General features: G+C 35.4%; 1 protein-coding gene across 1 annotated transcript; it reads left to right on the plus strand.

Annotated features, from left to right (window-relative positions):
• Positions 1–9,111: 9,111 nt before the first annotated feature.
• LOC107869114 (probable LRR receptor-like serine/threonine-protein kinase At3g47570) lies at positions 9,112–13,551 on the plus strand. Its single transcript, XM_047411527.1, has 4 exons — positions 9,112–9,228; positions 9,385–9,449; positions 9,503–10,230; positions 10,327–13,551. Exons 1-4 carry the CDS (start codon positions 9,112–9,114, stop codon positions 10,362–10,364), a joined length of 948 nt encoding a protein of 315 aa, XP_047267483.1. The 3' UTR covers positions 10,365–13,551.
• The last annotated feature ends 135 nt before the right edge of the window (positions 13,552–13,686 follow it).

The raw sequence follows: 13,686 nt of genomic DNA on the forward strand, positions 1-13,686 counted from the left end.
CATGAAGTGCTTCATATATCCAGTGTCTTGATTACAAATAAAGAGACGCTCTGGTATAACACAACAAAGTATGAGTACTTAGGACAGATCACAGCGGGAAACACTATCCAAATTAATATGGGTGAAATTGAACCAAACGCCCCAGGGAAAACATAACAAAAAGCTGAAAGCTTTAGGGGAGCGTGTGTCGCCCGCTATGGAACCCCGAAATGGAGCGTGCGTCACATGATCCATATTTTGCTACCCCATCGGTGGACAGGAACATATGGCGCACGCAAATCATGTGTAGCTACTATTTTGTGCTCCGAAATATGCCCTTACTCTTATCCAAATATTCCATAACTTACACGGGGTGTACCATTGACACCACCGATCAATAATCAACTTACAGATCGTCATTTTAAGGCCGGGAAGGTCGAAAATAAAATCATCAAAGTTTAGGTTCTCAAAATGTGACTAAGTCCTTTAACACTTAGAAAAAAGGAATCATTCTAGTTTTCAGCTCTTTAAGCATGCTACTAAGAGATATAAAGTCAAGAAAACAATGGAAGTTACTTCACAACCAAGACAAAGATTGCCCCTTGAAGCGATCGCCCCTTATTTAAGGAATTGAGATTTGTCATGAGTTTGCATAAACTTTATCACTTCAGTTAAACTCGATGTAGGTTGAATCAGTGACATATAGAAACATATTTTCTTAGGACCAAGCATGTTGAGAGACATAGATTTTCCTGGATCATGAATAACATAACATGTGACATCAATATATGAAAGACTGGATTAGCGAGAGACATAACTGCTTTTGTTTTCGAGGTCGAATCATAAACATAAGTCCATAGAAAACTCGAACAATAGACATAGGCATGACTTGAACAAATGGCGTAGGACATTAGCAGAACAATCTCTGAAACGGAAGTAGGAGGAGTACGCTTGAGTATAAATAGATTTATCATGACTCCTCCCCGTAACTTACCACATTGAGAAAAATTTGGGAACTAACTTAATTCCCCATTTACCCCTTAGATCAATGTCACAATCCTGGGCTTACGGATATATCCTCTTATCAAATCTATAACCACAACTCTCCACAAGGAGACATCGCCATATACTTAAACTCTAAACTCTCCCTGAAGAACTATACTATGACGGCCTTGCTTTTTAGTATATGCTACTCTTAGCTTACGCTAGCCTCTATAGCCATCGCTCTACAACTCCCACTCTCATGAGAATAGATACACATCCTCACTCCTTATCACAAAAAAAAATCTACTCTTCTCTCCTCAGCTTTCTAACATTGGACTACTAATCACATAAGTTATATCATAAAATCTTACCTAATGCCATACTACCAGGAGGCAACTTATTCTTTTATACTTACGCCCTTATCCACTTAATGACTTACCCACAATACATCATTCTAACACTAGTCTTCATATACCCATATACCTCACAATCACCACTTGAACTTTTCATCAATTATCGACCTGGGTTCTTTCACAAATCACATCAAGCCTACTGATTCATTCCCACAAAACATACATCATAAATCTAAAGCATCTATTCTTACTGCCACATTCTACATCTTAAATTCAAGCCTATAGCAAAAACCACGTACCACCAGTGAAGCATGCAATATCTCGTACTAGTCCATCAAATTGGGAAATTACCTCACAATACTCATTTCATTATTTTTTTACTACTATCTACAATTACAGCCCCTCCATGACGTCACTATTACAACTCTAATTCAACTACATACCTTCTCACATGAAGTACTAGTTTACAACCACTAAAGAAGAAAAAATCTAGGGGATAAATTGGGTCAAACTTAATTTTATATTATAACCCAATCCGATCTGATCTACATATTCAACTTTCTCACATCATACTTACGTACCCAAGCATACCTTAAGGCTACCTTAAAATTCCACGTACAACAATGAGACTATAATTATAACTTACTAGCTAATCTAGCCGCTTTCATTCACAGCCTATAAAGAAGTTTTGTGACCACAATTACTATCCACTCTTTGATTTGGCTCTTTCCCTATTTTGAATAAATAAAAAGAAAATCAAAGCCAAACACTTTCTCCATACACACCCTATTTGAGCTACAAGTCTTCCCACAATATTATCCAACCACCATAAAGTAGAGAGAACGACCCTTAAATTAGAGGGTTATATAGCTAAAACTTCTATTCGTGCAATAGTCACCCTCGCTCGGATTGCTAACCTAGTGACTTCATGTCACCTACTTCTGAACCATCTCACTATCAATAGTTCATGACACTTTAACATACACTTTTACTCGTGTGAAAGTACAGTTCCCACATTCTGTTACATATCATTCCCCTTATGCATGACATTTACAACATAAATTTTGAAAAGAATAGAATACTCTCAATACAGCAGGCTAAAAAGCATGATTTCTTCAAGATAAAGGTTTACACTAGAATCTATACACTCTGAAGCAGTAATGGCTCTTCTCCAGTCCTTGCACAATTTATAAAATCTTCTATGATTAAATCATAAAGAACCATACCATTTAGACTTTAAACTTCTGCACTTGAATCACCTCAATAATAAGACATGTCCGTGAACATTAGAGTAAGGAAAGAATTGGGATGACTGTTGTTCAGAAAACTACTTTCAAAACATAAAACATAAATTTCAGCTCTTTCCTGACAAGATCATAAACTTTAATTCATCACAAGAGAGGGGTTTCATAATTTGTTCTCTCAAACAGTCTTCAATTTCATACATGTACATATAGATGTAAATCAATTTATGGGGGAGAGACCAAAACAACAATATCATTAAAACATTCATGATGCATAATTAAAATCATGGATTCCAAAAACTCTTTATAAATTCATGCTTGATAAACTTTAAATCATAATCAAGCGTTTCAACAAGCCCATTTAGTTTTTAGGAAGAACCCCACGTACCTTAAATTAGAAGCTTTTGAAGGAACTCTAGATTTTGGGATGCTATACGTACAATTGATGGGTCCTTCTTGTAGCCCTCACAATGGGTATTCCAAATCTTGAAGAAATAAGGAAAATCTACATTTAAATCTTAAGATATATTGATCTTTGGGTTGAAACCCTAAAGAGGGTTCTTCGTGATTTTGGGAGAAAATAAACTTATTTTGGTGTTTGGGGAATTTAATCCCATGTTTAGATGACCAATGGGTAGGAAATAACACTTAGCCCTTAAAAACACGAAAATGGAATCTGGAAATTTGGTGCGTGCGAACAGAACATGCGTCGCACGCTAATCGCATGCAGCTACTACCTCTCTCACGAAAATTGCTGTAACGATTTGCTCAAGTATCGGATTTAGGCGAAATTGGTATCGTTGGAAATATAATTCGAAGACCTTTCATTTCATATATAGTAGGTTCTCTAATTCATTATATACTAGGAGTTATTGTTAATGGAATTTGACCTAAGTTTTAATTTCCACTAAAACTTAATCAATAGAAATATTTCCAACTTGTCTTGGAATTAGGGGGTTTTTGTGACTTAACTCCATATCCAAAGGTATTCCCAGACTATAGAATTAATCATCACATGTATATCAAGAAGGAATAGTCTAGTTCGGGTCAATACACGTAGAAAGACGGTCTAGATTCCAGCTCGAAAGTATGGGGTGTGACATTGATCTTAGGCTTAATAGTTTTAGTGGTTCACTTCCAAAGGAGATCTTCAATATATCAAGGCTAAGAATACTTACTCTTACAAAAAATAATCTATCAGTAACCTTCCCACCAAACATAGGTTCTGTCTTACCCAACATTGAAGAGCTTTACCTGAGCGAATTAACCAACCTTTTGGGGACTATTTCTCATTCTATCGCCAATTGTTCCAAACTTTCTTTTCTACAGCTTTCACTAAACAAACTCACAGGCCTAATTCCCAATTCAGTGGGATATTTGACTAATCTACAAATCCTAAATTTGGGGGCAAATAATTTAGTCAGCGACTCATCGTTAAGCTTCCTAACTTCCTTAAGCAATTGCAGAAATTTAACACTTCTTGATATATCTTTGAACCATCTAAACGGCATACTTCAAGTCTCTAAGGAATCTTTTCACAACTCTTACAAGGTTTTATGCTAAAAGTTGCAAAATGAAAGGACAAATTCCAAATGAAGTTGGAAACTTAACCAGCTTATTAGAGCTTGATCTTTCTGAAAACTACTCGGTGGGATCCATTGCCACATCAGTCCATAACATGAAAAACCTTCAGCGATTTACTTAAATAACAAAAAATTTACAGGATTTATTGGAGATAATCTATGTAAATTACACGGATTGGATGGTATTTACTTGGGTAAAAATCAACTTTCAGGATCTCTTCCGAATTGTTTAGGAAATGTTACTTCCCTTAGAGAGATACATTGTAGTTTTTCGGGCACACAAAATCTGTATTTTCACAACACTACTTCAACAAAAGTACTAGAATAAATTAAGAACACTTATGAAGTTGTCCAACACCCTCAACATAAGATCAAAATGATCTTTCAAAGAAGTGTGTTTTTAGTTTCTTAAAGAAAATATAGATGAAGCAAAAAAAAGTCAAGTCCTCTGAATTCACAAAGTGTCCTTAAGGAAATAATTCCCCTCAAGTACCCGAGGTTGCGGAATTTTCCTCCTAGGATAAAATGGCTTCACAACGAGAATGTAGCTGTACCTTAAACTTTCTGATTTTCTTCGAATTCACTCAATAGGAGATGATCACACAGAGTATTTAGAAGGACGAGAATATTTTTCTTATGCAAAAAATTTTTCATACTAAACTTGTGGAAAAAATACAGGTTTATATATCCATAAAGTTCCCCTTCCAAAAGGTGGAAATGGTTCATCCGAAAGGGTGTATCCTTTGGGAGAGTCATGTCTTTTCATTCGAAACATTGTGTCTTTTTTCTGAACAGACACAACTATCTGAACAGTCACTCTTTTTCCAAAATTATGTGTCTTTTCCTTTAAGGGCTATGTCCCTCCAATTTCCATTCACATCAATTGAACCCAATAATCCGCCACATGAATTGGGAATGGCTATTCTTTGTAAAATTTTATGGACAAGTATTGGACCATCAAGGAAAAACTTATTGCATCTGGATAAGTGGGTTTCCCATTAAACTTTTGGTAGTGAACATGTATTGGATGGACTCGGTTAATCGGTAGATTTGATATCTTTAAACCGTCGAGATTTAATGTACACCTATGCAACACATGTAACACAACCAGCCTTTTACCATTTATGGTTCTCACGGTTTTGTTTGTTTCATCCATGAACACGTCCCGGTCTCTTAAGATCTTAGAGAATATTTCAATGCTAACATCCTCCTTAAAGCGGCTTCAACTTCTCCCTCACATAGGTGATTTCTAAACATTCAATCCTGTAGATTAAACTATTTGGTGAAATCTGCCAAATTTAGATACTCATTAAAAGACTTCAAACCATAATTTTGTCCTTGTTCACTAAACATTGTCTACATCATGAGAATAGGTTGGGTATATTAACAATACTGAATCTGTCAGACACAACTTTGTTTTATCTACTTGAACCTAGCTCTTGGGATCTCCAGTCTGCTAGGTACAGTTACCACCATGCTAACTTGTCCTACGACATAAATCCATTCCCTTGGATGTCTTCTTAACTCCTTCTCTAGACAGGCATTTTGTAAGTGGATCCGACACATTATCCTTTGACTTTACATAGTCAATAGTGATAATTCCACTAGGGAGAAGTTTTCTAACGGTATTTTATATCTGTCTTATGTGATGAGATTTGGCGTTGTATATCATGCTCCCTGCCCTACCTATTGCCATTTGGCTATCGTAGTGTATACAAACTTATGCCACTAGTTTGAACCAATAAGGAATGTCTTTCAAGAAATTTTGGATCCATTCTTCTTCTTCACCGGCTTTATCTAATGCAATAAATTCAGATTCCTTCATGGAGTCAGAAATACATCTCTGTTCGAATGATTTTTAAGAGATCGCTCCTCCGCCAATAGTAAATCGATATCGACTCGTGGATTTACTTCGTTCTATCGATGACCCAATTCGCGTCACTATAACTTTCAAGTATCGCAGGATATTTATTATAATGTAAAACATAGCCTTTAGAGTATTTCAGATACCTCAAAACTCTTTTCATTGTCATCCAATGAGTTTTGTTGGGTTAATGTACCGACTTAACTTAATAATAACGCATGCTATGTATGGTCATTTACAATTCATTATATACATTAAATATGTCAATACTCATGCGTACTCCAACTGTGAGTCACTTTCACCGTCATTCTTTTGAAGTGTGTAGCTCATGTCCAATGGAGTCTTGGCAAAACCAAATTCAAAATACTTGAATTTGTAAAGTACCTTTTCTATGTAATGAGACTGTGACAATGCCAACCCTCGTGGAGTTCTATGGATTCTTATTTCCAAGATCACATCCGCAGCTCCAAGGTATTTCATATCAAACTTGCTCTCAAACATTCATTTCATATCATTTATGTCTGAAATGTCTCTACTGATGATCAACATATCATCCACGTACAAACAAACAGTGAATTGGTGATTTCGAGTGTCTTTAATGTAAACACATTTATCACATTCATTAATCTTGAAACCGTTTGCCAACATGGTTTGGTCAAACTTCGCATGCCATTGTTTAGGTGCTTGCTTTAGTCTATAAAGTGACTTAACAAGTGTACACACCTTATATTCTTTTCCTGGAACCACAAAATCCTAAAGCTATTTCATGTAAATTTGTTCCTCCAATAATCAATTTAGGAATGTTGTCTTTACATCCATTTGATGGATTTCAAGACCATATACCTCTGCCAAGGCAATTAACATCCGAATTGATGTTATCCTCATTACATGCGAGTATGTATCAAAGTAATCAAGGCCTTCCTTTTGTTTAAATCCTTTTACAACAAGTCTTTCCTTGTATTTGTCAATAATACCATCATCTTTCATTTTCCTTTTGAAGATCCATTTAAAACCTAAAGGTTTATTTCCTAGAGGAAGATCAACCAACTCCCACATATGATTGCTTAAGATTTAATCAATCTCACAATTGACTGCTTCTTTCCAAATGGATGTGTCTGACCACACCATCGCTTCCTTAAACATTTGAGGCTCATTTTCTAAGAGAAATATTACAAATCTGATCCAAGTTAAGTTAAAGTTCTTTGAAGTGTACCACACTCGGATTCTCATCATTATGTACATCCTCACTTGGTTCATCTCGAGGTCATTTAGACCCCCCACTAGACTGTTTATGTCTAGTTTTATATGAATAAATCTGTTCAAAGAATTCAGCATTATCAAATTCAATTATCGTATTTTTATTGATATCCGGATGTTAAGATTTATGAATCAAAAACCGACATGCTTTGCTACGTTTAGCATATTCTATGACACGCAGTCCACCGTCTTAGGTCCTATCCTTCCTCTTTTAGGCATAGGAACTTGGACCTTTCTAGACACCCCCACACTTTGAAGTATTTAAAGTTGGGTTTCCTTCCTTTTAATTTTTCATATGGAATTTGTTGTGTCTTACTATGGGGCACTCTATTGAGTATTCGGTTAGCTGTAAGGATAGCTTCCCCCGCAAGTTTTGTCCTAAACTTAAACTTATAACTAAGGCATTCATCATTTCCTTCAAGATTCAGTTTTTCCTTTCCGCAATTCCATTATATTAAGGTAAACACGGGGTCGTAGTTTGATGGACAATTCCATTCTCTACACATATTTACGCAAAAGGAAATTCAAATTCTCCTCCCCTATCACTTCTTATCGTTTTGATTTTTTTCTCTAACTGATTTTAAACTTTTGTTTTATATTGCCTAAACTCATCTATTGCTTCATCCATATTGTTTAGCAAATAGACATAAGAGTATCTAGTGTAACAGTCAATAAAAGTTATAAAATACTTTTTCCTACCATGAGATGGTGTTGCCTTCATATCACAAATGTTTGTGTGTATTAAGTCTAAGGGATTTGAATTCCTTTCAATGGACTTATATGGATGCTTAGCACACTTTGATTCCACACGCATTTGATATTTTGATTTAAGTTAATCAGTTTTTGGAAGGTTTTGTAGTTGACATATCCTAAATGACTATGCCACAAATCATTTGACTCTAGCAAGTAGGAAGAAGCCTCAACTTTCTTCAATTCAACAACCATTACATAAAGTTTGAAAAGGCCCACGTTGAGGTAGCCCTTTCCTACATATGTTTCATTCTTGCTTATTAAAACATTCTCCAAAACAAATACACACTTAAACCCATCTTTAATGAGAAGTGTTGTCGACACTATTTTTCCTAATAGAAGGAACATGGAGAACATTGTTGAGAGTCAACACCTTGTCGGAAGGCACAGACTAGTAAAATTATTTCATTAACATTGTTGTTTTTCAGGTACACAAAATCTGTATTTTTGAAACACTACTTCAGCAAGTTCAAGAATAAATTAAGAACACCTATGAAGTTGTCCAAAACCTTCAACATAAGATATAATACCCCTCAAGTACCCGAGGTTGTGGAATTTTCCTACTAGGATAATATGGCTTCACAACAAGAATGTAATAGTACCTCATACTTTCTAATTTTCTTCGAACTCACTTAATGGGATATGATCACAAAGAGTGTTTAGATGCAAGAAAATATTTTTCTTATGCAGAATTTTTTTCATGCTAAACTTGTGGAAAAAATGTTGGTTTATATTGCAATAAAGTGCCCCTTCCAAAAGGTGGCAATTGTTCATCCGAAAGGATGTATCCTTTGGAAGAGTCATGTCTGTTCAATTGAAACATTGTGTCTTTTTCTGAACAGACAAAACTATCCAAACAGTCACTACTTTTCAAAAACAATTTGTCTTTTCCTTAAAGGGTTGTGTCCCTCTATTTTCCATTCACACCAATTGAAACCAACATACATCTGGGTTCCAATAAATTGAGTTCTAATATACCATCAAGCATATGGAATATTAAGGATCTAATGGCTCCTGGCTTATCGTCAAACAACATGGTTAGTTCATTATATCCAGAAATTGGAAACCTAAAGGCCGTGACATAGATCGATCTGTCAATGAATCAATTCTCAGATGGAATTCCAAGAGGAATTGGAGGATTGGAAAATCTGGCGCAGCTTTATTTGAGACACAACAAGTTGCATGGCTCTATACTGGACTCAATGAGAAACATGGTAGGTTTGGAATTCCTAGACCTTTCTCATAATAACATATATGGAACCATTCCCAAGTCTTTAGAGAACTTCCAAACCTGAAGATTCAAAAAGTCTTAGTTAAAGCAAGGAGGCACGGATCAGGGAATGGAAAAGTCTTTGGATGAATGAATTTAGGTATCGAAGTTTGACTGTTTGACACTCTATCTTTCGATGTATTTCAATGTTTATACCAACAAATTGTAAGTCAATTTTTCATCTATAATGAAGCATTGTATGGTTCTTAATGATTTAGAGTCCTGCCATGCCCTACTTCATCACAGCACATAGTAAACAGGAAAAAGGTGATAGGTCTTTTACTTTTACTGGGAATTGCACTTTTATTTGTCCCTATCACTTTTGTCTTTGTATGGATAAGGTATAGAAGAGATAAGCGAGCTCCTCCACAAGCTGAGTCATTGTCTACCGTAACAAGAGAAAGAATTTCAAACTATGAATTGCTCCAAGAAACTGATGGGCTTTGCGAGAGTAATCTGATTGGTTTAGGAAGTTTTGGCTCTGTTTACCAAGGAATTCTCATAAGTAGAACTGCCATTCCAATGAAAGTGTTCAATCTACAACTAAATGCGTCATTCAAGAGCTTTGATATGAATTGTGAACTTCTGCGCAGCCTTCACCACAGGAATCTTGTAAAAGTAATCACTAGTAGTTCCAACCTTGATTTTAAGGATTTAGTGCTCGAGTATTTGCCAAGTAGAAGTCTTAATAAGTATTTGTATTCAGAAAACTACTTCCTCGACATCAGGAAGAGGCTAAGCATAATGATAGATGTGGCATGTACATTGGAATATCTCCATGGGTGTTCGTCTGCTGTGATTCACAGTGATCTGAAGCCTGGTAATGTCTTGCTGGATGAGGATATGGTTGCCCACCTAACCCATTTTTTCATTTCAAAACTACTTGGTGAGGATGAAAGTGATTCATACACCAAGACTTTAGCAACATTGGGATATATTGCCCCAGGTATGTCTCTTTTCTGCATTTGAACTTTGATTTTCTCTTCTTTTTTTTCCATTACAAAAGTTTATATTGCATGTCAATTTAATTATATGACTGTAGAATATGGACTGGATGGATTGTTCTCAACAAAAATGTGATGTCTCTAGTTATGGGATCATGTTGCTGGAAACGTTTACTAGGAGAAAGCCAATGAGTTTGAGGGTGACCTTAGCATGAAGCAATAGGTGAGTTATTCACTCCGAGAGGAAGTAATGGACGTTGTAGATATCAACTTGGTAACACCAACGGGTAGTCACTTACAGAAGGAGCTAGATGTTGTGTCTTCAATCATGAAAGTTTCATGAGATTGTTGTGTTGAATCTCAGGCAAGAAGGACAAACATGAATGTATTGTAGGGATGCTGCAGAAAATCTAGATTCAAGTAGGGATGCTGCAGAAAATCTAGATTCAACTTCTTGCATATTGTAATCCGAGCTAAAGATAAAACAAATGTGACCACTCTTCAAATGTAATTGGACCTGAATCTAGGAAGTTTATTGGATATAGGTGTAAAGGTGATGTCTTACGAGTCATAGGGACATTGAGTATGAACTAAGGGGATAAGAATTCTCAAAATAAATTTGAATTGAAAGGTTCTTTAATTATTAAGTTTTCGTACAGTTTCATACAAAGATCAAACTTAAATAAGCATTTCTCCTATAATACTTAAAGTTACGTGACCTATTACCTATCAAATCAAATATTTTTGAGTCTTCTTTCCAAAGCCACAAACATCTCATAAATATGAGTCCCGAATGAAAAGTTACGTGTGTTTTGCTTAGAAGGGTCAGAAAAGCCTACCAGACGAAATTTTCTGTTCTTTTCTTATATTTTCACATTCGAGGAGGGTTGATTTCATCATCTCCTTTTCCCAAAACCCCCCCAATACCTTTTAAAAACTCTTTCTTCATCAGTTTAAAACAGTTTTTTCAGTCACAACACCTCTCTCCCTTCTCTCAAACTCAAGCTTAATAAATCAAAGAGGACTGGCTCAAGAATCAATCTTAGTTTCCACCTTCACGATCACTAAGTTCCTCCGAACAATTTTTGGCATGTATGACTACTCCTTTCATCTTTGTATTTGTTCTCCTTTATTTCAAATAACACTCATTCTAATTCGGTTACAGAAATTTTCATGCCCTTGTCAAAGTATAGAATACTTTTAGCTTGTTGTTTGGAAATTCTTGGATAAACTCTCAAAGTCATGAATATTCCAAAAGGTTTAATGAATTTCACTAACCCTTATATATTGATGAAAGTCTCTTGAATCTAAAATACTATGCATCTCATTACATTTGTGAAAATCATGAACCTTGTGGTTACAATCAAAACTTGAAACCTTCAATATTTTTATATGAACCATGAATCCTATAATATTTTCTTGAATTAACCCCAATTTGGACATTTGATAAATGAAGGACTTTTCGTAATCCCTAATAAGCTCCTTTCATTTTCCCACAACCAAAAGGTGTAAATTCTTAATTATTTCTCCATAGAATAATAATACGAATTTCCACACTTTTGATATGATATGATTCACCCTCAACAAGAATACTTCAAGTTACTCCATAATTCCCCTAAATGCTATAAAAGCCGGACAATGAACCATGATATAAAGTATGATGATGTTTACCTCTAGTGACTCGCCAAACCCAAACATGTTATGTTATGATAATAACTCATGATTTTATAACCGAATATTAAAATTCTTGGGAATGACCCTTACAGTGGCAAATCTATGACTTTGTGCCTAAAAATGGCCAAATTATTTATGTGAGCCGAAAAAGGCTAAACTATGAACATGAGCCAAAAATGGCTAAATTATGAAAATGAAAATGAACCTATTATGATTAACTCTCAATATGAGCCTAAAGTGGCTATACACAATTATAAGCCTAAAGAGGCTAAACCATGAGCATGAGCCTAAAAAGGCTAAACTATGAACATGAGCGTAACAAGACTAACAATTCGTTCTCATAGATAGAGCCAACCAAAAAGTTAAGAGACTGCACAAAATATTATGAAGAGACCATTAGTGTGTTTAATTTCTTCATTTCGAAACGATGCACCCTTGTTTATATTAATCGTGTGTTTGACCATACTGTAATATGTACTCTCAGACCCTTTTGAACCTTGTTACTTATGACAACTTTAATCGAAAAAGTTTGTATGTCAATTCCTGGGTAGTATTGTTACTTGAGAGATAGTGTAGTTTGGGGTGTTGTAAGTCATACGCAGTAGAATGAAATCTTGATCCAGAAATAATAATTCAGAAGTTTAGAGGTCTAAAAGTGCAGATGGTAAATTGATCGAAGCATGTCGCTGAAATCATTTATCCATTAACTGAGTGATGAGATGAAATGTCCTTAGGTGTTGATCAAGGTGTAAATTTGATGGATGCAAGTAGAGCAAGGATGGAATGCGATGGTGTTAGAAGTATACTTGAACTACGATGCAAGTTAGGACGACATGCGATGGTGTTAATAAAGATTAAATCTATGCTGTTAACACGAGGATAGAGTGGTCAGGAATTGTCAAATTTACACTACCTCTTGTGTTTTAAACAGAGTACCCCCACTTGTTGTTTTAGAGCTATGAATGTAGTTTAGGCAGGTGATTGAATAAGTAGTAGCTGTGTGTAAAAAAAATATGCGAATAGATTGGAACAAGATATGCTGTGAGACTAGATTAAAAATTTACTATTTTGTCATGAGCCCTCAATGACCTAGCGTTTCTTGATTATCTTCAGTGGCAACAATACTAATTAGTATAAGTGGATGAGTGTTGCCATCAAAGTTTAGTACTAGACCGTAAAGCTTGACCTTAGATGATCGCGAGAAATAAATTTGTTAACTTGTGAAAACGGTGAAATTGTAAGTGTGATATATATGGCTCTAGATGAATGAGAGAGTGAAGGCTAAAACATTAGATGATAAGGAAATCTTAAGAATTATAAGGGAAGTGTGTTGTGCTCCTAGTTTATTATTCTTGATAAGGTGTAAGTTGGAGAGATTCTAGGTATGAATTATATGGTCATCCTACGGTCTGAATCAGGGGATTATAAATAAGACAGTACAATGTTTAGTCTCTTGATATATGTTTTAATTCTAAAATATTGGGTGGATTGAGCCTCAACCTCTAGAGGAGTGGAAGAGACTTCTTTGTCCTTCTTGTTTTGACTTTTGCTCTGACTTCTTCTCATCTAAGCATTTGCTTCGGCCTACAAAAGCTCGGACGAGCGTTGAATATCATAAACTCAAAGAAGACCAGGGTCAGCCGACCTAGCCATAAATTATAGAATGATGGTCATAGAGGCAAGTAAAGGTTTAGAGTAGTATCTCAGAAAGAAGTCCTAGCAAAGATTAAGTATCTACAAATAGTCTATTAAAGAGAGTTTAGCATTCATGTATATGGTGATAC

This window comes from Capsicum annuum, chromosome 4, assembly GCF_002878395.1.
Source record: "Capsicum annuum cultivar UCD-10X-F1 chromosome 4, UCD10Xv1.1, whole genome shotgun sequence".
In the NCBI taxonomy this organism is placed as follows: domain Eukaryota; kingdom Viridiplantae; phylum Streptophyta; class Magnoliopsida; order Solanales; family Solanaceae; genus Capsicum; species Capsicum annuum.